General features: G+C 55.4%; 8 protein-coding genes across 8 annotated transcripts; 4 read left to right on the plus strand and 4 right to left on the minus strand.

The window, feature by feature from the left end:
* The first annotated feature begins 188 nt into the window (after positions 1 to 188).
* On the plus strand, positions 189 to 2,217 carry BDW47DRAFT_106807 (DnaJ domain protein). Its single transcript, XM_024812848.1, has 5 exons — positions 189 to 460; positions 509 to 552; positions 632 to 725; positions 780 to 1,837; positions 1,886 to 2,217. The coding sequence occupies exons 1-5, from the start codon at positions 355 to 357 to the stop codon at positions 2,048 to 2,050; spliced, it is 1,467 nt and encodes a 488-aa protein (XP_024671557.1). The 5' UTR covers positions 189 to 354; the 3' UTR covers positions 2,051 to 2,217.
* A 717-nt stretch (positions 2,218 to 2,934) lies between these two features.
* On the plus strand, positions 2,935 to 4,644 carry BDW47DRAFT_132013 (histidine phosphatase family protein; the record flags this gene model as incomplete). The annotated part of the gene is made up of 3 exons (XM_024817455.1): positions 2,935 to 3,565; positions 3,614 to 3,746; positions 3,798 to 4,644. Exons 1-3 carry the CDS (start codon positions 2,953 to 2,955, stop codon positions 4,642 to 4,644), a joined length of 1,593 nt encoding a protein of 530 aa, XP_024671558.1. The 5' UTR covers positions 2,935 to 2,952.
* Positions 4,645 to 6,730: 2,086 nt separating this feature from the next.
* Positions 6,731 to 9,114, minus strand: BDW47DRAFT_106810 (uncharacterized protein). The gene has a single exon (XM_024812849.1). It carries the CDS (start codon positions 8,875 to 8,877, stop codon positions 7,135 to 7,137), a length of 1,743 nt encoding a protein of 580 aa, XP_024671559.1. The 5' UTR covers positions 8,878 to 9,114; the 3' UTR covers positions 6,731 to 7,134.
* A 369-nt stretch (positions 9,115 to 9,483) lies between these two features.
* Positions 9,484 to 11,302, minus strand: BDW47DRAFT_132015 (Y-family DNA polymerase; the record flags this gene model as incomplete). The annotated part of the gene is made up of 1 exon (XM_024817456.1): positions 9,484 to 11,302. The coding sequence occupies exon 1, from the start codon at positions 11,281 to 11,283 to the stop codon at positions 9,484 to 9,486; it is 1,800 nt and encodes a 599-aa protein (XP_024671560.1). The 5' UTR covers positions 11,284 to 11,302.
* A 175-nt stretch (positions 11,303 to 11,477) lies between these two features.
* BDW47DRAFT_106813 (DNA damage response protein RcaA) lies at positions 11,478 to 14,498 on the plus strand. The gene is made up of 5 exons (XM_024812850.1): positions 11,478 to 11,519; positions 11,569 to 11,631; positions 11,696 to 11,775; positions 11,820 to 11,971; positions 12,030 to 14,498. Exons 1-5 carry the CDS (start codon positions 11,483 to 11,485, stop codon positions 13,864 to 13,866), a joined length of 2,169 nt encoding a protein of 722 aa, XP_024671561.1. The 5' UTR covers positions 11,478 to 11,482; the 3' UTR covers positions 13,867 to 14,498.
* A 315-nt stretch (positions 14,499 to 14,813) lies between these two features.
* On the plus strand, positions 14,814 to 16,639 carry BDW47DRAFT_117960 (uncharacterized protein; the record flags this gene model as incomplete). The annotated part of the gene is made up of 2 exons (XM_024815147.1): positions 14,814 to 15,285; positions 15,375 to 16,639. The coding sequence occupies 2 exons, from the start codon at positions 14,814 to 14,816 to the stop codon at positions 16,637 to 16,639; spliced, it is 1,737 nt and encodes a 578-aa protein (XP_024671562.1).
* Positions 16,640 to 17,351: 712 nt separating this feature from the next.
* BDW47DRAFT_106815 (glycosylphosphatidylinositol-alpha 1,4 mannosyltransferase I) lies at positions 17,352 to 18,968 on the minus strand. Its single transcript, XM_024812851.1, has 3 exons — positions 17,903 to 18,968; positions 17,720 to 17,827; positions 17,352 to 17,641 (listed from the first exon to the last, which is right to left on the minus strand). The coding sequence occupies exons 1-3, from the start codon at positions 18,905 to 18,907 to the stop codon at positions 17,453 to 17,455; spliced, it is 1,302 nt and encodes a 433-aa protein (XP_024671563.1). The 5' UTR covers positions 18,908 to 18,968; the 3' UTR covers positions 17,352 to 17,452.
* A 245-nt stretch (positions 18,969 to 19,213) lies between these two features.
* BDW47DRAFT_36881 (putative C6 transcription factor) lies at positions 19,214 to 22,049 on the minus strand. Its single transcript, XM_024818835.1, has 3 exons — positions 21,628 to 22,049; positions 20,455 to 21,562; positions 19,214 to 20,406 (listed from the first exon to the last, which is right to left on the minus strand). Exons 1-3 carry the CDS (start codon positions 21,849 to 21,851, stop codon positions 19,435 to 19,437), a joined length of 2,304 nt encoding a protein of 767 aa, XP_024671564.1. The 5' UTR covers positions 21,852 to 22,049; the 3' UTR covers positions 19,214 to 19,434.
* Positions 22,050 to 22,615: the final 566 nt, after the last annotated feature.

Consider the following 22,615-nt stretch of genomic DNA (forward strand, 5'->3'; position numbering starts at 1 on the left):
TTTTTGGATTCTAACGAGGCCGATTGTTGCCTGATCGAGGCAGGCGTACCGGAGCACCGGCGCTGTGACCCGGTATTACTGGATCCCGTATCGACACCTCAGGCATGTACATCAGGCATCCGAGGCTGCCAACTCCCCGCCATGACGAAACCGCCGCAAATTTATCGCCAGGCAGAACAAAATTCTCGACTGTCTTCACCGTCTGACCCTGTGCTCAGCCCCGATCGGATTTTAGGTTGAGGTGTCTTCTTTAATCGGACGTGGATCTTATACTCGTTTCTTCATTTTTATCTTAGGATTGTCACTACCTTCCTGGCGCACACTGTCACGCAATCCTCTGTTGTTGTGGCTACCATGGTCGCCGACACCGCCTACTATGAGGCCCTCGGGGTGCCTCCCACGGCCTCCCAGTTGGAGATCAAGAAGGCCTATCGCAAATTGGCTATCGTGACTCACCCTGGTGCGCTTGTCTTTCTGATCTGTCGCAGGTCTGTCTAACCGTCTGTAGATAAGAACCCCGGCGATGAGACCGCCCACGAGCGATTCCAAGCGGTATGCGACTCTGGTCCATTGGCCCGACCTTGGCATGGACCCTACTGCATGGATATGTACTGACCCGCTGGTATGACAGATCGGAGAAGCCTACCAGGTTCTGAGCGACGAGAAGCTACGCGAGCGCTATGATAAGTTTGGCAAGGAAGAGTCGGTCCCGGGTGGTGGTTTCGGTACGCATACTGTCAGTTGGCTGGTACGGGGTGGGAACTAACGACCCTGAGCAGAGGACCCATCCGAGTTCTTCAGCATGATCTTCGGTGGCAGCGCGTTCGTCGACCTCATCGGTGAAATCTCCCTGATGAAGGATCTGACCGCCACGATGGACATCACCATGGAACAGATGGAGGAGGACGAGCTCGCCGCGTCTGCCGAGGAAAAGCTACACGTTCACGACGAGGAGTCCAAGCCCGGCCACACCGCCGAAGAGACCGCGGCGTCGTCGAGCACCCAGCCCGACAGTAAGCCCGACAGTAAGCCGGCGGAGGCCCCCGCGGCTGCGGCGGCCCCGGTCGATTCCGACGCGGGTTCCAGCACCGGCCCCGCCCGTCGCCGTCTGGGCCAGCAGGCCCTCATGGACAAGTCGGAGGAGGAAGCGCGGATGGAGGCAGCTGGACTGTCCCCTGAAGAGAAGGAGCTGCGGAAGAAGGAGAAGAAGAAGGGCTCGTTGACCAAGGAGCAGCAGGACCGGTTGACCGCCTACGAGAACGAACGGAAGAAGGCCCGCGAGGAGCGTGTCGATGCGCTGACGGCGAAGCTTGTGGATAAGATCAGCGTGTGGACCGAAACTGACAAGGGCAAGGATGTCACCCGCGCCTTCGAGGAGAAGATCCGTCTCGAGGTGGAGAACCTCAAGATGGAGTCCTTCGGCTTGGAGATCCTGCACGCCGTGGGCGCCACATACACCCAGAAGGCCACCTCGTTCCTCAAGTCGCAGAAGTTCCTCGGCATCTCCGGGTTCTTCTCGCGGCTGAAGGACAAGGGCACGCTGGCCAAGGAGACGTGGACGACCATCTCGACGGCGATCGACGCGCAGATGACCATGGAGGAGATGGCCAAGATGGAGGAGCAGGGCGGGGAGGACTGGACCGACGAGAAGAAGGCCGAGTACGAGAAGCGCGTGACGGGCAAGATCCTGGCGGCCGCGTGGCGGGGCAGCAAGTTCGAGATCCAGAGCGTGCTGCGCGACGTGTGCGACAACGTCCTGGGAGACAAGCGCGTTAAGCTGGACAAGCGCATTGAACGGGCGAACGCGATGCTCCTGGCGGGTAATATCTACTCTATGGTATGTTTTTTTTGATCCCGCCCATGCAGCTTTCTCTAACCCGTACAGGCCGAACGCGATCCGGACGAGGAGGGTGACTACATGGCGTTCGAGCAGTTGATGACGGATGCGATGCAGAAGAAGGGCAAGGAGGAGAAGAAGAAGAAGAAGGGCAAGAAGCACGACCATGACCATGATCACCACGAGCATGGAGAGCACCACGATGCGGAATAAGAGACTGTTGTCTCGTCCTCATTGATCTGTTTTGTCCCTTCCTTGCTCGCCATCATGTATCATTGGATAAGTGATTCGTGCGTGGGCATTTGCTTCCTGTAGCGATTCGTGTTGGAGAATGTGCATGTTACCGTACAGTTAATTAGAACAATCCTGATCGTTTGTACAGTTTATATATATCACACAGAGTAATTCTCAATGGCAAATTTATAGGTATGCGCTTGATGGGCTGTTATAGAGGCCTTATTCCAGCTCCAGGCATCAAGACATGTAATCTTTTATTCTTATTTTTTTTTTTTTCTCATCATCAGTAACTCTTCCTCATGTTCTTGCTCATGAAAAATCAACTCTTGACCTCATCGTCACATTCTACTTGAAACCCGACCTTGTTCTACCCATGTCACATCTATATATATCTACAGCCCAAATCGAGACGAAAGTCATACACTGATCCAGCTAGTCGCACGCCGGTTGCAGGAAACGCTCACTTCTACGGTCCTCTTCAGATCGATATTCTACTGAGACTAGCTGGAACCTCGCTGCCACATGCTAAAGGTGAAAAGAAAAATCAAAAGAGCAGGGGACACACTAGCCGCAAAGCTTCGTTTCCGCCGAGAAATGCTTGGATGGGTCGAAAGCCCGACGATAGGCCGATCGGCAAGAACCGCCAGGCACAATGAAAGACTGGAAACCTAGTCTCCTCTTACCCGAAGGAACCTTACTGCTGATGGGTTCTCTCGCCTCAGATGGTAACGGGGATCCTAAGCCACCGGTGGGCCCTTGCGCCTGAGCGGTCCGATTCGTTATGTAAGGTAGGCAACCACCCCCTCGTCTCCCTACTCCCGTTTTTCTTTCTCTCCATCCTCAACTCCAGGGGGGAAAGACTATAGAGTAGCGAAACAATGCGCCATTCGTCTTCCACCGCGTTGGTCGGCCTGCTTGCAGTGCTGGACCCTGTCTCCGCGCACCCCACTTCCAGTTCCAGCGCAGCCGCACCCGCAGACCCGACTGGAACCACCTTTCCGTCGGAATTCGACATAACACGCAGCTGGGCCAATCTGTCTCCGTACCAGGATGCTCCCGGATTCTCGGAGCCCAAGGGCATGCCGCGCGGGTGTGAACTGACGCAGGCGCACGTCCTCCACCGACATGCACAGCGGTACCCGACAGAAAGCGATCTGGACGGCGGGGGCATGGAGGCCTTCGCGAAGAAGCTCAAGAATTACGAGCACAAGCACCAGACCAGCAAGATTGGACACGGTCCGCTCTCCTTCCTGGACGACTGGGAGTACCTGTTGGGTGAGGATCTCCTGCTCCCGACGGGAGCGGCGACCGAGGCCACCTCGGGTGCCAACATCTGGTCGCGCTACGGCCGGTTGCTGTACCACGCCGGGCGAGGCCAGGCGGCGTGGGATGAGTCGTTGAATGTGTTCCCGAATGGGACAGACCGACCTAAGCCGATTTTCCGAACGACCGACCAGGCACGGATTTTGGAAAGTGCGCGGTGGTGGTTGAGTATGTCATTCTTTTTTCTTTCGTCATTACGAGTGTTAACACGGACAGGCGGATTCTTTGGCAACACCGGCGCCAACAACTCCTACTCGCAGTACGACTTGGTGATCACCCACGAAGGCAAGGGCATCAACAACAACACACTGGCCGCAGACCAAGCCTGTCCCGGCGATATCGAAGAGGGGTGAGCCAACCACAACCCCCATAACCCTCCCCAGGATACTAACAGAAGTAGCAACAATTCCGCGGAGCGGTTCATCCCCCGCTTCACCAAAGCGGCCATCGAGCGCCTGTCTCCGTACCTCCCCACAGACTTCGACCTCGACGACAGCGACATCCTCGCCATGCTGAACATGTGTCCGTACGAATACGCCGCCCTAGGCAGCTCCACCTTCTGCAGCCTCTTCACGGAACAAGAATGGCAAGACTTCGAGTACAACGTGGACCTCCAATTCTACGGCGACTACGGCTTCGGGTCACCGACCGGCCGGTCCCAAGGGATCGGCTACGTGCTGGAACTCGCCGCCCGACTGCAAAACCACCTCATCACCGCCCCAGAAACAAGCATCAACACCACGATCGACGGCAACCCGCACACGTTCCCGCTACCAGACACACAGCCGCTCTTCATGGACATGTCGCACGACAACGTCATCGTCGCCGTGCTAGCCGCCCTCGGCATCGACTACTTCCGGTACGGGCCCAAGGGCCTCCCAGACACAGTGTCTCACGCCGTGCCACGGACCTTCCGCCTCAACGAGGTCACCCCATTCGGGGCGCACCTGGTCTCCGAGATCTGGAGGTGTCCCGCGCAGGAGGAGCTAGAACTCGACGGCGCGATCTACAGGAACCCCGACCTAAGCAAGGAGGACACGCAGTCGTATATCCGGTTCGTGCTGAACGGGGCGCCTGTGCCGGTGAATGCGGTCAAGGGGTGTGAGGAGGGGACGAAGGGGGCGTTCTGTCCTGTTAAGGGGTTTGTGAGGGGTGTGCAGACACTGAAGGAGGAGGCGGACTTTGAGAAGGCTTGTTTTGGGAAATATCATGAGGGGGAGCAGGTTGGGGATGGGCGGCCTGAGTAGTTCTTTATACCTTCTTTCTTATTAGGGGGAGATGGACGTTTGCAATTCTGGAATAATATAATATAATATAATACGTAAATTGCTGAATTGAGATTGACTGACTAGTTTCAATTGGATTATACCAAATAGGACATAATATATATCCAGTGAGAAGCTCAATAGAAACACAGATAGACGACAAGATAGAGTTGGACCTGATGGTGGTCTCCAGACCTTCCAATATAAAACACCCTGTGAGGTCTCTCGATAGAAAGCACACAAAAGCACCATAACCTCAATAGCACCAATAGTTGCCAAGTCTGGAAAAGATGGTTATATCGGGATAAGATCACACCAAGCCTTGTCCCCACAGTACTCCGGACAAGAGTCTTATCAATCCACCAACAATAGCTGATAGCCAAACTGTGCATCGTTCGTGCCTGTAGAAGGTTCATCGTATTTATACAGCTGTTTATAACACGAGGCCAGCTGTGAGAAGCGGTGTGACTTTAGAGAGTTGAAGAGTAGGCTCGCGTAGTCTCCGAGGCGTAGAGGGAGGTTGCCTTTCGAGAACTTTCGCTGTTCAGAATATCGTGTCCTTCATATAATCGTAGGTATTCAAAGTGGCATGGCATGTGAGCGTTGAAGGGTCGACCCTCGTAATCTTCGAGGTGTAGAGGAATGGTTTTTGGCAGAGATGTGTCTGCCCACGATTTTGGATCTTTGCACAATCGTGAATAAAGATGTCGCCACGAAATCTCTTTCAACAAAGGGCAAACCATATATGACCGTAGTCATATCAGTGGCTTTCCAATACTATATATGTAGAGGTACCACACATATATAGGTATCCCTCATATGTATGAGGTCAAAAAAGCCAACTATCAAGGCGGAGTCAATGGCGGAGTAGGAGGATCAAGTCCACGAAACGGGGGAGTAGCCGGAGGAGTAGGAGGATCCATCTGTGGAACTATGCGCCCTGAAAAGCTCGGCCCGAGAACAACAACAGCAATGTTGACAGCATGGAATGATTCAGTTAGTCTAGGCAGATCATCATCTGCTGACAGATCGTCTTCAGCCGCGCTGGCAGGCGTTTCACTGTCTTGCTGTGATTGAGAGCCTGATGATGTGTCAGGATTGACATTGTCACTCGGTGAGTGGACATCACTGGGAGATCTGTTTGGCTGAGCAGAAGATTCTGAATCTGGTGAATCAATGGGGGCTTCATTTGGCGTCCCGGGGGGGACAGGAGGTACGTCCCTCGAGTAGCTCTGCGTTTCCGAAGCAGTAGAAGAGCTAAATTCATTTGGAGTGCCGGGAGGAGCAGGAGGTACATATCCCGAGTCGCTCTGTGTCTCCAAGGCAGTAGGAGGGCTATATATGTTCGGCGTACCGAAGGGGACAGGAGGTACATCTCCCCGGTAGCTCAGTGTCTCCGAAGCAGTAGGAGGGCTATATTCAATCGGTGTCCCAGGAGGAGCAGGAGGTACACCCCACGAGTAGCTCTGCGTTTCCGAAACAGTGAGATGGCTATCATTGCTTTGAGAGCGGGTGTTGGTGCAGGGTATAGGGATGGAGGTGGTTTGATTTTCTGGGTGGAAGGTTGGAATTGATGGGTAGGGCATGATGAGTAGGTAAATGTGAGGGAGGCTATGTGGGTTGGGATGTTTGGATGTGAGATGGATGAGCTGGGTGAGCAGAGGATGATGCCCACGGGTACAAGATAGATGAGATGAGGACGGAAGACAGAGAGCAGATGATGAAGGACAGAAAGTGAGAAGGGATATTGAGGGCAGAAGATGAGGATAGGAGATGAGGATATAGATGAAGAACAGAAGACCAAGGGTAGAAGATGAGGGTAGAGACGAAGGACAGGATACGAAGACAAGGTATGAGGACAGGAGATGAAGATAGAAGATGAAGAAGCGACATAAAGAATACACCAGGTACCTACACTACAATGAGACAATCCACCACTCATTCCTACATCACATCAACAACCCCCTACGTAGCAAAGTTTTAACCCGTATAAGGCAGCTACAACCATGACTTCAGCATGACCAGCGGGGCCACGGAAGCCTACGCAAGCACTCAATAGGTATTAGGGTTCAAATCCGTGGTATTAAACATATCGTCACACATGGTAATGGGTATGGCAATGGCTATGGCTATATCAAAACAGGAGTTGCGGAAAGGGTATCTAGCAGGTAGAGGTGCCATGGTATAGATTAGTTGACTGAGCCACGTCTATTGCAGCGGGTCACACATTAAGTCGGAAATGGAAAGGAGTGCAAAAAGTTAGCTCCGTCGGATTGATCCCGACCAGGCCTGCCGTGGTAGCGGGTCGTAATGATAGGCTCTGGGGAGAACGAGTGAGCCGGGCGATACCGGGGAGATTGTAACAAAAGAGATAGGCGTGTGTGCGTATGTAGGTGTGGGTAGGTGGTGTGAATGTATGGGTAGGTGGTTGCGTTGAAGGCAGACGAGACGACAATAGAATAATAATGCGTATCAAGCCTCGTCGTGATCGTCAAATGATTCCGTATCGGAAATGGTCGGTTCGTCGGCGTTGGACGGGCTCAGCAGTCCCTGCGCACCTTCCCCAACCTCGTACAGTTCTTCAGGCGAGAGGACTCTCCCTCCCAGCTTGACGTCGTTGACGTGCACGCTATATTCGAGGGCTCTCTTGCCCTCCTTGATCAGATCTTCCGTCCACCCCAGACACCGCTTCAGGCTTTGGTTCATCTTCTGACTGTCGCCCAGCAGCTCTTGGTGCTTCGCTAGATCGACAAAGAAGTGTTTTTCGTCTTGAGGGCGGTGTCGCGCGTCGTGGTCCGCCAAGGAGCCCGGGCTCATCACGCCTTCATCCGGCATAGACTCCTCGTCGCTAGACTCGGAGAGGTCGTCTGGAGACCGGACGGAGGACAGCTCGCTGCCCTCGTCCACCTCGGCCATGACCCCCAGAGAAGCCCCCGACACCGAGCGCGTCGACGGCGCCATGGAGAGACGGCCTGAGCGGCTGAGACGGCGGTAGCGTCGTAGCTCCGCATGCTGCTTGCGCATTTCGCGCTCCAGCGTCCGGTTGATGGCCAGGAGCGAGGAGTTGCTGATCTCCAGGTCCATGATCTTCCGTCCGATTCGGGCGTTGCCCACCGCGTCGTTCGGCCCACTGCTGTCCGACTTCTGGGGGCTTTGTGGCGACGCATGGGTGTCGACCGAGGCTGTGGATCCATTACTCAAGATCCGAGGTCGCCCTCCGGGCAGGGGCTCCGACGCCAGGGCGTCCGTGTCGACGCGGGGATTCGATGGCGACACGATGATGGGGCTGGGGCGCAGGCCCTCCCGCGGGGAAGTACCACTCGTGCCCGAGTCCAAGCTGGACGATTTCAAATGTCTGATGGGGTGAGGTCGAGCCAGATGGCTTAAGGGGGGCCCTTGCATCGGCCCCACCGGGTCACACTCATCATGCGAGCTGGTTTGCGAGGTAAAGCTGTCGGACAGTCGCAGGTTCGACTCCAGCTGGGGGGAACGCAGTCGGGGGGAGGGGCACGGCGGTGGTCCATTCACCACGGAACGCGACTGGCCCGTGGAAATCGAGCGCCGTTTCACCACGGGTAAGGTTGACGCCTGTTCCTCCCCCGACGGACGCTCCTGTTTACCGTTGGCATATATAAACGTGGCGGGGGAGGCCGGTTTGGGGGGTACCCGGGGCCGCGGCTCGACCTCGGCGGGGTGCGTCGATCGCGCGTCCGAGGCATGGAAGAACCGGGGAGACGAATGCTCCGACACTGAGCTTGGTCGCGAATTTTGTTGCGAGTCCGCCGTCAGCGTCTTGGCCCTGCCTGTCCTTGCGGGTTCCAGTCGACCGGCCGCCCGCACCGGACTCCTATCTGCTCGATACCCCGGATTGGAGGCATGAGATATGGTCGAGTTTGCCAACGAGGGCTGCGGCGAGAACGGTCGCCCAGAGGGATTATATCCCGGCGAGGAACCACCATCGCGCCTACTAGCCCGCGAGCCCGATCGCGGGGTGATATTGGCATTCAGGAAGGCCGGGTCCGTCTCCTGTCTGGAGGGGGCGGATGAGGGGTATTGTTCGGAGGGGATCAAGCGTTTGGGAGTTCGATAGCCCCCCGGAGAGGCTAATTTCGGAGTCAAGGGCGTCAAGGAGGCTTTGGTGGATCGATGAAAGGCGGCACTGAGGGTTGGCGTGAAGGGTTTGGCGAGAGGGGGGGTTTGTTTATCGGAGGTCATAGTTGCGGGATCGGGCAGGATGACTTATGGCATTGCGTCCGGGGACCAAGATCTGCAAGCATGATGACACCCGCGGGGGGTTTTCAATAGTTGGAAGATCCAAGTCAGGAATGAGGGGAAATACTAGCAGGAAGAGAGACGAAGATAGTTTTCTTCAGCAGGATTTGGCGATTTGGATTTCCTGCCAAAACATTGGGGGCCCGATCGGGACTAGTGTGGGTTGACCGCAACTACATTCTTTGCTCATTCTCCTTCTTCTTCAGGGTCATTCTTGTGGGTGTATTTTCATTATCGTTGTGTTGGATATATATAGATCATTTACCTCTTACTATCACTTTTGTTTCTATTTAAATCCGAGGTATATTGAGTCTGTTGAGAAGCATCCCTTTCTTCCGACGTTTGATTATCGTCGCCCGTTGTTTTAGGCCGCTCCACTTCCCCTATTGTGCTGGACGGGATGATCAGGCAATGATCATTCCACCGTCCTGACGGTACCAAGGCTTATACTGTAGTTATCTGTACAATCTGAATGGTCTCGTTGGATTCTAGTTCGTAATTGCAAAGGCTTTGCCTCGGTATATTATGTACATGTGGTGACATATGCAGTCAGAAAAATAGCCGTTTCTGCCGTGGGTCCGGAGTTTCATGAGACGTCGGTTTTCGCTTCCGCGGTTTGGACGGCCCCGGGGTCGGGGTTGGGGTTGGGTCCTGTGACGCCCCCTGGACAGCCTCTTTGATGGTCTGCTTCGACAGGCAGTGGTCGACGTGGTCGTTGAAGACCTTGTCGTCCGCCAGCTGCGGTCTGTCGCACACGGGACAGTCCCAGTAGACCGGGGCGGGCTCCTCGGGTTGGGCCACGGCGGGTTCGGACACCTCCTGGCTGAGTTGTTCGAGGTCGTCCAGGTCGGCTTGGAGTTCCTGCCGGGCGGCTCGTTCGAACGCCTCTTCGGCGCCGATCTCCTGGTCGCCTGGGGGGTCGACCGCGGCGTCGACGGGGGGCTTGGGCCGGATCGTGCCGAAAAAGTCGATGCCGACTTTCTTCGTGCTCACCAGGTTCGTACAGCGCAGCCCCAGCAGTCGCAGCTTCAGGTTCGGCATCTCCCGCTCCAGCTTTTCCAGCATGGGCAGGGAGAACGTGTAGAGGTCTTTGGCGTGGAACACGGCCCGCGAGGGCTGGCACTGTCGGGACAGCACCTCGAACGTAGCGAGTTTAACCTTGAGAACCAGCGTCCGACCCTTGAACTGCGTGCGGGCCAGGTCCTTCTCCAGCTCCTGCGCGATCATCCAGAGCTTATCCCGGAATTCCTGTTTGTTCCCGATCTCGTGAAACGTGGTTTCCGTGCCGACGCTCTTGCGCTCGTAGTTCTCGACGGGCTGGATTTTCGTCCGCCCCAGACCCAGGTAGCATTGCGCCAGGAAGTAAAACGCCTTTTCCCCGAACAGCTTGGCCAGCAACGCCCGATGGGGATAAATATCTCCACAGGTCTTGATCCCGATCGCGTCGAGCTCTCGCTCAAACACCCGACCAACACCGTTCACCTTGCGCACAGGCAGTTCGCGCATGAACTCCATGATTGCGTCACGCTCGTTCGGGACCCGAAACTGGCCGTTTGGCTTATTGCGGTTCGAGCAGATTTTAGCAATCTTCCCATTAGCAGCAATACCAGCCGACACAGAGATCTTCGTCTGTTCCAGGACCTCAGCGCGCATGCGCTCAACAACCTCCTCGGGACCACGCCCATTCTCCGCACAGTAAGACGTAATATTTAGGTACGCCTCGTCGATACTAGCGCTCTCAAACAGCGGATCATACTGCGCAAACACAGCGCGGATCTCCGCCGCCTTGGCGGAATACTTCTCGTGATTTTGAGGCAGACACACCAGCTGCGGACAGAGCTTCATCGCCACGAAGGACGCCATGCCGCTGCGGCAGCCGAACTTGCGCGCCTCGTAGTTGCACGTCGTGAGCACGCCCTTGCCTACCGCGAACGGGACATGTTTGAGCTCCGGGCGGTCGAGCTCCTCGACGGCAGCGAAGAACGCGTCGCAGTCGACGTGGACGACATACTGGGAGAGGTCGCGAGTGAGCTCCAGCTCGGCGAGGAGCTGGTCTGCTTTACGCCGGTCGTGGGTCAGATCCTGCTTCTCGAAGCGGGCTTTCTCTTTCAGAATGCGCGAAATCTTGTCCGTCAAGATCCGGTCGCGGTCCTGCTCATGGTTGAAGAACTTGGACCCCTTAGACGCATTGTAGATAATCTCCGAAACCTTCTGCTGATCGACGGCATCCTGACCGGCTTTGGTGAGCGACGGGCCCAGCAGGTGGTATTTCAGCGTTTTGTAGTCGTCCGCATTCTCATCTTCCGGCTTTTCCGGGATCTCGCTTTTGGACTCCTCGGATGGCTCCATCCGGAGAGCAGTATATACATCGGTGGGTGGTGTGCATTGGAACCTCCATGGTTCAATGGTCTTTCCCAACCAGGCAGCATTGAGACGCCACGGCACGTGACTCCGCGTCGCGGGCCGCGCACGTGCCACGGGTGTCATCTGCGACGGTCGGCGTGAACCATACCAGTAATGTCCTGCGTTGCTGCGCTGACTGCCCCTCATGTGGATTCTAGACTCGGAGGGTGACTTTTTGCAGGGTGGGCATGATATTCTCCAACGAAAGGGGTGATTTCTGACTCTATCTAGGAAAGAGGGTGTGGTTGAAACCCGGGAAGAAGTATCTCTTTGGCCGCAGCAAGCAAGATGACGGTAGGTGCAGCAGCTACTAGGCCGAGCTACGCATGTCGAATGGTGCGTACTGATTCCATGGTAGTGCGACACGCCATTGACCACAATTCAATCTCGCGAAAACACTTGATCATCGAGGTGTCACCGATTGACGAAACCGACCGGGTACGTGGCCCTCGGAAGCGACGCGAGCCGTGCTAACTGCGCAGTCCGACATCCATGCGAGATCGAAGCTTACCGTGACGGATCTGAAGTCGAAAGTGGGCACCACTGTTGATGGGGAGGCGATAAAAGGGGAGAGCAGGACGCTGGGGGATGATGAACACACCGTTAGGCTGGGGAGGTACAAGCATGTCTTGCGGTATGGACTCTCAATTCTCTACATGATTGACGAACATCTATTAACGGGCTCCATGTAGATTAAAATGGCAGCCAACAGTGCTTAGCTTCTCCTTCTCCTCCAAAGAACTCAAAGCGAAAGACCCCCTCGCCCACGTCCGCTCGCGGCTCGAAGACCTAGACATCAAGACCATCATCCCGTTCGTCGTCGGCTCCACTACGCACGTCGTGCAGAATAAGCGCAATACGGCAAAGGGGCTACAAGCGCTGGTCAATGGGAAATACATCGTCAAGGAGACATTTATAGATGCACTGGTGTACGCCGCGACGCCCAGCGATCTGGACAATCTGGAGTCGCTGTCGCCGTTGGAGGCGGACTTTGACTCCGCATGGCCGGACGCGATGGAGCATCTTCCTGCGCCGGGAAAGGAAGCCGTTGTCCGTCCGACCGAGGCGTTCGTGCCGAATCCTGACCGGATCAATGTGTTTGAAGGGTACACGTTCGTTTTCGGTGATCCGGGGCAGTTCGAGAACCTGCAGGCTTTCATCACCGAGGGGCATGGGAGGCCTTTGCTATACCCGATTGAAAATGGCGTCACGACGGCAGAGGAAATTGTGCATTTTATGGAAGAGGCAGCTGGACCCAATGGGCTAGGAAGCCAGCGGGATGGTCCTGGGGGGGTAGTTCACGTTCGATACCATGCCAAGGGACGCTACGAAGACTGGTCCATCGAGCTCAGCAACCAGGTAGCGCTGAAAACGGACCAGCGCGTTATTGAGCAGAGTGAGTTCCTGGATGCTATTCTCGCCAACAACGCCGCTCCGCTGTGTCGCACCCTGCCGGTTTCCTCGCCGCATGAGGGCGCCACCGCGGAGAGGCTCTCTACGTCGGCCTCAAACTCGACTACGCCAGCCCCAAACTCGACTACGCCAGCCCCAATTTCGACTACGCCAGCCCCAAACTCGAATACGCCAGCCCCGAACTCCAATACCCCCGATCTGGCCGACTCCCAGCCGTCGGAGGAGCCGAGTCAGCCAAAAGCCAAAGTCAAACGGTCCCGCAACTACGTCAGCAAGATGAAGACGTTTGACGACGGGTTCGACATCAATTCCATCCCGGCGTATGCACCCGAGGACGACGACCCGGAGTCCCTTCCGCCAATGGCGACGGAGGCGGAGCCGGAGGCGGAATCAGAGCCGATGGAGGTGACTCAGCCGGCTGATAGTCTCCAGGAAGAGGAAGATGTCGTGTCTAGCCTGCTTCCGGGCGCGGCGGCGATGAAGCGTCGACGGGCAGAGACGGTGCAGCGGTCCACTAGCGACCCTTCCCAACAGGTCGAGAAAACGGAACCCAAGGCGAAGCGACAGAAGCTGGACGTGCTGGACGCGGCGCGACGGCATCGCGAGGCGGAAGAGAACGCTCGTCGGGAGGAAGAGGAAGCGTCGCATCGGGATACACTAGAAGACGCGGACGTGGAGAAGCTGAAAGGGCTTGCCATCGTGGAAGAGATGGAGATGCCTTCGAGGAGGACGACGGACGAGGATGACCGATGGGACGAGCGATGGAATGGGCGGAAGAATTTCAAGAAGTTCCGGCGAAAGGGAGACCGCAATCAACGCTCTCGGATCCAGACTCTGATTGTGCCGTTGGAAGAGGTAACCCGCCAGGATTTCGGGATCGGGGAGCAGCACTGGGTCAGTCGGCGGCCGTCGCCGGAGGGCAACCGACCCGAGCGGAGCATTCCAACCGAGCCTGTCGACGTGGACGACCGAAGCGAGATGCGAGTCCAGTCCACCGGGCGGACTGCGTCCGAGACTCCCGCTCGGAGTCAACCTCGGAGCCAGAAACGCGTGCGGGACGAGTCCGGGTCGGATAGTGACGAAGAGACGCGGTTTCGATTTCGGCGACGACGATAGTCTGCCGTCTTGGGTGTTTCTCGCGTTGAGATCTACTCCGTACATCCAGATGGACTATTGAATGTAAAGTACACCCGCCCTGGTGGTGGGGATCAATAAACCTCATCCTTACCGTGATGGATCCAGCGGGTCCGCCCGGCGGGACCAAGACTATGTTAACTAGTCGCCGCCAATAGTCAGTAAGGTTATCGGGGATCTCCTTGATTTGGATTCTTCCCCACTGGCTCTGGATGATCGAGTAGTCTGATCCGGTCCTGGAATCAGGTTGGATCCCAGATGAGTACCAATGGTCTGTCAACACAGGGAGTGGATCCTGGGGGGAGCGAACCAGGATCGACAGTGGAATTCCTGATCGTCAGTTTCGTTGCGGCCCAAATCGAAGGAGGGGGAAAGGGATTATTGAATGTCCAGGAGATCATTGAAGGGGGAATATTGGGAGATGGAACTGAGGTGTCAGATAGAAACCATCCAGGGAAATCAATGCTGGGGAGATCAAGGGGAAGAAAAAGAATCCCGAAATAATCAAGATGAATCGATCGGCTGAGAAGGGAAATTGGTCACCTGTTCCTTTTTCTTTCTTTCTTCTTTTCTCTTCTCTCTTTTCTCTCTTTCTCTTTCTCTTTCTTCTATTTCATCTTCATCTTTCCACTTTCTATCCTCCTCTCTCTCTCGCCTGGTTGCGACATCTCTCTTCTTCTTTCCTCTCTCTTCTCTCTCTCTCTCTCTCCCTCCTCTTTCCTTTCTCTTTCTCTCCATCATTCCAGCCTGACGGCCTAATGCTGGACACGCCATGGACCACGCTGGCCGCGCTTAGTCCGTCGTCATTCTTATCTCTCTCGCTTCTCTTTTAACTCTCTTCCTCTGTTGTATCCTCTCTCTCTCTCCTCTCTCTCCCCCACAATCTCAATTCAATGGAGTCCCTATCGCGCCAGATGGAAATCCCCCCCATGATCTCCACCCTCCCTCCGCCCCGCCCCGTCTCCGTCAACTCCCTCGCCAGAGTCTCTACCGTCGCCTCCATTCCCTTCTCCAAGACCACCCGCAGCACCAGTGCCGAAATTCAGCTTCCGGATGGCCTGCTGCCCGATCTCCCTGACCAGCCGGCCTGTCAGGACCCCGAGGATCCCGTCGTGGATGGCCCCATGGTCCATCCCGATGAGGAACCCAGCCTAGATGCCGCCCCACGTCCCTCCCGTCCCGAGATCCAGTTCGAGAATCTACCCATCGAGATCCACGAGGCCGTCTTGGACTACCTCTTCGGTGAACGCACCTCCGCCTACACCGCTGCGGGGCCCGGAAAATCCACCACGCGAACCTGGAACAAGTCCCTGCGACACCCCCGACGCAAAGTCTTGTCTAATCTGTCCCTCATCTGTCCCGTATGGCGCTGGCTGGTCCAGAGTCGGATTTATCGCCATAGTACGCATCCCTCTTTCCCTCTTCTTCTTCTTCTTCTTCTCTCTCTCTCTCTCTCTCTCAAATAGATTTATCTTACTGATAATCCCTAGTCAAAATCAAAGGCACCACCGACGAACTGGCCGAGAGCGCCAGATGGTTCCAATCCCATCCCTACTTGACCCCCTACGTCCGCCACGTTGAATTCTGGATCCCCGTCTGGGGCAAGCGGGTCGCCAAAACTCCCGCCCACCACGCCCCCGCCCGACGGCATGTGATGGAGCACAACGGGTTGGCCGAGGTGGCAGCCCTGCAAACCACCGTCGCCTGGGAGGACACCGACGGCCACAACGAGTACAAGTATCACTACTCCAGCCAGAATGCCACCCTGGAAGAGATCCTGCGCCACGTGCAGACATCCTTTCCCGACGCCTGTCTGTTGACCCTGGAGGGCGGCCACTGTAAGCGCCCGCCCATGGTCCGTCACTTTCGCGACGACCCCACCGGCCAGTCCGCCGGGCGGCGGCTGCCGGTGCTCCCGGGCATCCAGACCCTGGTCATGCGGGGCGCGTGGAACATCATGCGCGAGTACCGCCACTGGAACGGTCTGTCGCTGGCGTTGCCCGGCGTCCGCGAGTGGCACTGCGGATACGCCAAGCCCAAGATCGAGGGATACGAGACGGTCGCACACATCCTGCGTAGACTCCCGTCCGCGCTGGTCCACATGAACATCACCTTGGAGGGTTTCCACAACAAGGACACCTCCCAATCCGGCTGGCTGGGCGACGGCATCAACCCGCCGCATCTCTGCCGCCTGCTCGGGGAGGTTGCGCCCCAGCTAGAGTCGCTGGCCTTCACGGGGAAGGTCTGCGCCGGTCTGTTCCGCGCGATGCGGACCGCCGCCAGCACATCCCCCTCCAAGTCACGGCTGAAGACGGTCGACTTTGTCGTCAAGAACTGCTGTCGCGAGAAACGCACCGCACCGGGGCTCCCATTCTTCGACGACTTCTCCGGGATCACAAACCTCAACTTCATCCACTCCTTCGAGAAGCTCGTCGTCGGCGCCGTGCACAGCCTCCAAGTCCACCCCGCCCTCGATTACCTCCGGATCCGCTTCATCGACCTCGACTCGGCCTGCCCACCCCTCAACCCCTACTTCCAACTAATCGGCACCCAATGCACAGGCCTCTGGAGCGAACACATCCTCGAAACACTACACGACGCCCGCCCCGAAGCCTACTTCGCCGAGCTCGCCGACGGCATCTACCCGCAGTACGGACCCAACCGACAGATCGTAGGCGCCGTATACCCGCGCACCCGACCGTTGAGCATCCACGCACGAACGTATAAGATTATTGCGGACGTATCTAAGGCTTAGACCATAAGACAAGAGACAGCATGTATGGATCGATCTATCGATACGATGTTATGATAATATGATTACTTATTTTTTTTCCTTGTGCTTATCTCGCTTAGTTGTAACTCATTTCGTGTTGACTTGTAGTGTAAGATATAGAGTCCCTTGGTAGAACAGTAAGCGTCCTAACTTCTGTAGGTTGCATGGTAGGTATACTCCAAGTGACCCGCCAAGTGGGTCACGGTCACCCCAGATCCACTCTCCATCACCAGACTTCTTTAAGCTCAGTGGTCAATGGTGACAATTCCAGACCCGCTGTACCATCCTTCCATCCTTATAATGTAGACTCTACAGTGTAGGGTGTAAACAAGGAACCGGGTTGCCTAAGGCTAGGCTTTAGGCAGATTATCACTTCCATCATCGTGTCATGTAACAGTGACAAGAATCATGAACATGAAAGGACAGTAAAGTCTGTGGAAGATATCACGGGAATAGACGTAGGATGGACTTGCTGTTGGGGTTAGGTAGATATATATATACACATGTCACAGGGACCGGATGTGTTTGTAGAGAGGTTTTGGTGTTTGGGTCTACGTCTACTTCCTACTGGGCTGGTAGTGTAGAATAGGAACGCATCATGTACTATATATATCTGTGAGATATTATTAGTAGATGATACTTGTCTAGATGGATGGATTGTCACACCATGCTCTTTTTATACTCCTTTTACTACTAATATATACACCATATCTCTTTATCATAATAATACATGTCAATCTATATACACTCGCAAAAATACATAAAACAGCACCCAACCCAATAGTTAGTATCAAACTACTCCACCCTCCCCTTAGCCTTAACCCTCCCCTCAGTCTGCACAGACAAACACCCCACATCAGAAACAATAATGCCCAAAATCCAACAGTTCACCGCAAAGAACCCCAAGCTAGCGAGGAACAAACCCGGGACAAAGCTCGACTGGCCCAGGAATTCGAGGTTGTAGCCTTGTTGGAGCCAGAGGGCCTGGGCTCTGTTAGTATTGGACGGCTTCATACCGAGTAGCTTGACTGTGAAGGGGAAGGAAAGGAGAAGGGGGGATACCTGAGAAACAACCCATAACACTGCGACGGTTACGCCTCGTCTGGGCTGGCGGAGGAGGGACGACCGTGGGAGGTAGAATGGTAGGAAGATTAGATACCATAGGAAGTACTGCCCCCATTAGCATAGCACTATACTGAGACCTGACCCAGAGATCAAATCAGAGAAAGAGGAGAAAAAACATACCTGACTCGTACAAACCTTGTTAAACGTCACAAAAGCAAAAGTCTGCGCCAGCATCGTCCCAGCCAAACACCTCTTCCCCAACACAAGCGGAATAACCAACACACTCAACAGTAACTGCGGCACAAACGCCAGCGACTCGAACCTCCACCCGGTCTGCACATCCCCTGCAGCAACCAAATACAGCAGCGAGCTGTAGGGGGAGAAGTTATGCCGGTGGTCGATGCGCGACAGATGGTGCAGGTAGGTGTGTTGCAGGAAGGGTTCTCCGTAGAGGAGGTACATGGTTATGTTGAGTGCGGTGAAGGTGGTGAGGGCTGCGAGGCCGAGGCGGATGCGCGCGGGTGTGATGAATGATATGAGTTTGGCTCCTATACTACCACTACCATTGCCGGATGGAGTAGTAGTGGTAGTGGTAGTAGCAGACACCGCACGCTCACGATCCAGCCACCAAACAATAGAAGCAGCATAAACAAACGGATAAATCTTCAAATGAACGGCAAGCCCAAGCAGCACACCCGCCAAGACAACCCTCCGACTCAGCGCCGCACATAGTAGCGCAACGACCAAAACGCAGAGCAAGCCCTCGGAGCTCCCACGCGTGCTGATATTAGCAACCATAGGATTGAGCAACCACACGGAAGCGTATTTAAGCGCACGGGCAGGCTCCATGCCATAGCTCGACACAAGGCTCCTGGCAATCAGCCATCCGGCGAGGACATCAGACAGCGCAAACAAGACCTTGCCGAACGCGAAGAAGAAAGGCCCCGGCGCGGCCGTCGGGACGAGCAGCCATGCTAGCAGCGGCGTGTAGCGGTACGTGTCGCGGGCGTAGGGCGACTCGCCGCGAGCGACATACCGCGCTGCGTCTGTGAAGACGAGATAGTCGATGTCGGTGTATTTGACAGCCGAGTGGGCGTCTTGCCAGGCGCCGTAGATCAGGAGAGTTAGGCGGAGGGCGATGGCCGCGCCGTAGATGAGGGATGGTCGGTGGAATACCGATGCCATTTTCCTATCTGAGTACTATTGGTCGATTGAGAGGGGTGATAGTAGGACCATTAGATCTAGGTGTCAACTGGTCCATGGATGTGTCGCCAAAGTGATGCGAGGATCAACATGAAGCGAAACGTGACGTTTGGCGATCGGTGGGAGGCTGACTCAGCGTCACTCTATTGCCTAATCGGGTCTATATTTAACTGCCTACTATAGCCATGTCAAAATAGATATAGATATATCGTCACAGTAGGAATGAACAATCATATAACCAGATATGGATACAATAATAAATTCTGTACTTATATACAATCCCGCCATCCCTAATCCTACCCCCCCTCCATCCCACCAAAGTCACTCCAAATGCATCACAACAAGAAAATAGTGAAAACAGCAATTCAATAGGTGCAAAAGAAGGACAAATAAATAGATGTTATTGTCAAAACCCGGCACATCAATGGCACCGGGGGAAAAGAACGAGTGAAAGAATTGAAAGTATCCCGAAAGTGGGAACCAAAGCTCCCTCCAACCACCAGGGTGGATCATCCATAGAAGGATACAGGGTTGGCGAAGTAGGCCGACTCAGAATTGACAGGCCCGCCAAAGAATCCCGAGGCGTTTGGCCCATACTTGATGCCTTTATCATCCTGGCTAAGCAGCATAGCTTCGTTGACGTTGTCCACGCCCGGCATCAAGCTACTGTCACCCCAGCTCAGGAAATCCCACAGATATTGCCCGGTCGAGTCATCCAGGAACGGACCGGCGAATGGATCAGAGAATCCGCCCTCGTTCGCGACCGTCACGCGGTTGAACTCGTTCTGCGAGGGAAGAATCCCCGGAGCCGGCCCAGGAATGTTTTCGTGGCTCATATTCGCGTCGTCCGCCATGTCGGGCCCTCGTTTACTGGCCTCGACGATTCGCGAAACGGCATCCAATGTCTTCTTGGCGGTACGGCTCCAGGCCTGCAGGCGTGCGAGGGTGAGCATCGCTAGCTCGACTTGCGCCAGGCATGCTTCGTTGGTGGCCCGCGAGTCACACGTGGTGTTGTCGTTCAGGAATAAGCCCACCAGCGGCACCATCGTTGCCTGGAACAAGAGCCACACGGCGTTCCATCCCGACATCTGGTGGGATTGGGCAGTGGACGCGATGTCGTGGATCGTGGCCTCGGCAATCGCGCGGCACCTCTCAATCGCTGTCCGCTCCTCGGAGCGGAGCGCGATGTACGGGACGCGACGCATGGCGTAGCTCAAGAGTGTCGGGCGGTAGAGGAGCATTCGCTGGTTCAGATAGCGCCATTTCATCACCGTCCGAGTGGTTGACATGGATTCGGAGCACGGCTCGTGGTCTTTGAGGATGCTCGGAAGATTTTCGTACCACTCGAGCAGTTGACCGTCAAAGTGGGAGATCTCGTTGTGTTTGGTCAAAGGCGCTACCGCCAAAATCTCTTGGATCTGAGTAGCGATCTGGCAGAAGCGGACGTTTTCCAGGAGCGGGAGAATATCAAGCACATTGCCCTAGCGCGTGTCAGTAACGTACTACTCTCTGCCAGGTTGGCAACATACCATCTCTCGGTTGCTGGGTAGCTTCACGGTGATAGTTGGGCCTAATCGGCCCATACTGGGCCTCCCCAATGTCATCGCCCCCCACGTGTCCAAGCAAAAGAGCGACCACCATATCCGACGCTTGAGGTCTACCGAAGAAAGTCTGTTCTTATTGCTATCATTCTGACCTTCTGTAAATTCCTTGTGCAGTCCAAGAGCGGCAGCCATCCGTAGTGCAGCTCCCATGAGGGAGTATGCCAGATTCGGTTGGCTGGTGTAATGCAGGTAGTAGCCTCCCAGAAGCCCTAGCGTCTGTATGGTCTCCAAGTGGGAGGAGCCGAGGGAATCTAAGCTAAGGTGGCCCTTGCAGCGGAGATAGTAGGTCTCGTGGGAAGCATCGTCGGCCGGACATGCCGCAATACTGCCGAGGGCAAAGACGATGTTCAGAAGAGCCAGCCAGCGGTCATCTTTTCTGCCCCCAGAAAGGTAGGTCTCCCGGAAGGCATGTTCATCGATCATCGGTACGAAGGGTTGGAAGTAAGTAAAATATGCATCGAGTAATTGCATGTCGGTGGCTGGCATGTGATTGTGGGTCGGACTAGGGGCTTGCGTAATCCCTTGAACCTGCCAGGGTTGGGTGTCTCTTGTTGAATAATCCACAGCCGAGTCTCGGGACGGCCCAGAAGCAGATTGGCGGGATAGATATGAAATCGAGCCAGGGTCGAGCCAGACTATCACTTTGAGCACTGCGTGTATGGAGGAAATCCCTAGATAGGACGAGGGTTGTTTGGCCGAGAGGGACAGAGCGTTAACATCGTCAGAAATCCCATTCGCCGTTTCGCTGCTGTTTGAACTCCGATTATCGCCCGACTCATCTGGCACGGTCTGTAGAGATTCCAGGTTCCCATTCTCGTTGGATATTGGTGACACATGGGATTCGATAGACCCCGAGTTAGCCGGCGAGGCCGGATGATGAGCCTGGCCTTGGGGCAGCGAGAAGCCCTTGGCTGTTAGCTCTAGCAACTTCTCGCGAGGCAAGGCGAGCAAGGCATCGGGGGTAGTGCTCGGGAACAGCCTCTCGAACACGTTTCGATATTCATCTAGAGTCGTAGAGAGCTTCTCCACATGCCTGCGATTTCCAATCGTCAGCTTCGGCCAGAGGTCTAGACCCTGGACGTGGAAGTAAAGACTTACCTACGGGAAGGACGAGGGTCTGAATAGTGGCAGTGGTCAGCCTTCTTGTACCATCTGCAGGCCTCGCAAGGCCTTTCTCCATCGCATTTGATCTTGCGATGTCTGCAGGACGTGCAAGCACGGAGAGTCGTCACCCGGCGACCGACCGACGGCTGCCGCTCAGTACGTCCCCGGGATTGTGACGCTGGCTCCGGGTTATCAAACCCTTCGAATGTGTGGAACATTGCAAGTAGCAGCTTGTTGTTTGCTGGACAACGACCGTGAGGGATTCCAAGGAGAAAGAAAAAAAAAGTCTACCACAGACGGCTTAAGGCATGCTAGGGCCCCGGCACACAGACAAGGCCGATGGTATAAAAGACTCAATTAATAAACAAGCAAGGACAGCCGAAGTCAGGGGCCCCCCCAAACGACAGAGAGAATCCGGCTAATGAGGACCGGGAGCGCAGAACCACACGGTACGTTAATGACTGCAGGGAACAGTCCACCGGTCCCGATGCGGCGCGATGTGGTCTGCTAGGATTTTGTAGCACTAGATAATTGCACGGCGCGATGGTCGGAAAGAGCACACAGGAGGAGCAGAGATCAGGACGATAATAAGGTGAACGTCAATCACGAACACTGATGGACTCCGCGACACGGGGCAGGCATGTGTCAAGCTTAAAACGGGGAGGAGGTGACAAGAGTGTTTTAGAGTCGAACCGAAGGTCAGAGCGATGTCCAACCAGATATAATCTGAACGGCCGTCAGGCCAGAGGATTACCGCCCTCCGTGGCCCAACCCTGCAGCGACGGTAGTCCCTGCGAGATCGTCACCAGACAACACGGTCGTGAGTTTCGCTTTGCTTCCCCCGCATTCTTGAGTATGGATGGTCATGCACGAGTGGACTATTTGGACGGATTTCTGCAGGTGCATACGCGAGGCACTGCGACAGTACCTGGGAGCCCTGGAACCTAGTCTCCACGAGCCACCAACGAAGGAAGACGGTCGA

Source organism: Aspergillus candidus (genome assembly GCF_002847045.1).
Source record: "Aspergillus candidus strain CBS 102.13 unplaced genomic scaffold BDW47scaffold_26, whole genome shotgun sequence".
Lineage (NCBI taxonomy): Eukaryota > Fungi > Ascomycota > Eurotiomycetes > Eurotiales > Aspergillaceae > Aspergillus > Aspergillus candidus.

Excerpts from the sequence above, each read along its gene's own strand:
- BDW47DRAFT_106815 (XM_024812851.1), bottom strand. The coding sequence starts at position 18,907 with ATGGCATCGGTATTCCACCGACCATCCCTCATCTACGGCGCGGCCATC. Across the intron at positions 17,828-17,902 it reads ACAAGGTTTGTACGAGTCAG|TACTTCCTATGGTATCTAAT; the intron begins GTATGTTTTTTC and ends TAATGGGGGCAG. Across the intron at positions 17,642-17,719 it reads TGTTATGGGTTGTTTCTCAG|GCCCTCTGGCTCCAACAAGG; the intron begins GTATCCCCCCTT and ends AACAGAGCCCAG.
- BDW47DRAFT_106810 (XM_024812849.1), bottom strand. The coding sequence starts at position 8,877 with ATGACCTCCGATAAACAAACCCCCCCTCTCGCCAAACCCTTCACGCCA.
- BDW47DRAFT_106807 (XM_024812848.1), top strand. The coding sequence starts at position 355 with ATGGTCGCCGACACCGCCTACTATGAGGCCCTCGGGGTGCCTCCCACG. Across the intron at positions 461-508 it reads GGCTATCGTGACTCACCCTG|ATAAGAACCCCGGCGATGAG; the intron begins GTGCGCTTGTCT and ends AACCGTCTGTAG. Across the intron at positions 1,838-1,885 it reads CGGGTAATATCTACTCTATG|GCCGAACGCGATCCGGACGA; the intron begins GTATGTTTTTTT and ends TAACCCGTACAG.
- BDW47DRAFT_106813 (XM_024812850.1), top strand. The coding sequence starts at position 11,483 with ATGTGGATTCTAGACTCGGAGGGTGACTTTTTGCAGG. Across the intron at positions 11,632-11,695 it reads CCGCAGCAAGCAAGATGACG|TGCGACACGCCATTGACCAC; the intron begins GTAGGTGCAGCA and ends ATTCCATGGTAG. Across the intron at positions 11,776-11,819 it reads CGATTGACGAAACCGACCGG|TCCGACATCCATGCGAGATC; the intron begins GTACGTGGCCCT and ends CTAACTGCGCAG.
- BDW47DRAFT_36881 (XM_024818835.1), bottom strand. The coding sequence starts at position 21,851 with ATGTTCCACACATTCGAAGGGTTTGATAACCCGGAGCCAGCGTCACAA. Across the intron at positions 21,563-21,627 it reads GACCCTCGTCCTTCCCGTAG|GCATGTGGAGAAGCTCTCTA; the intron begins GTAAGTCTTTAC and ends TGGAAATCGCAG. Across the intron at positions 20,407-20,454 it reads TACCCAGCAACCGAGAGATG|GGCAATGTGCTTGATATTCT; the intron begins GTATGTTGCCAA and ends GACACGCGCTAG.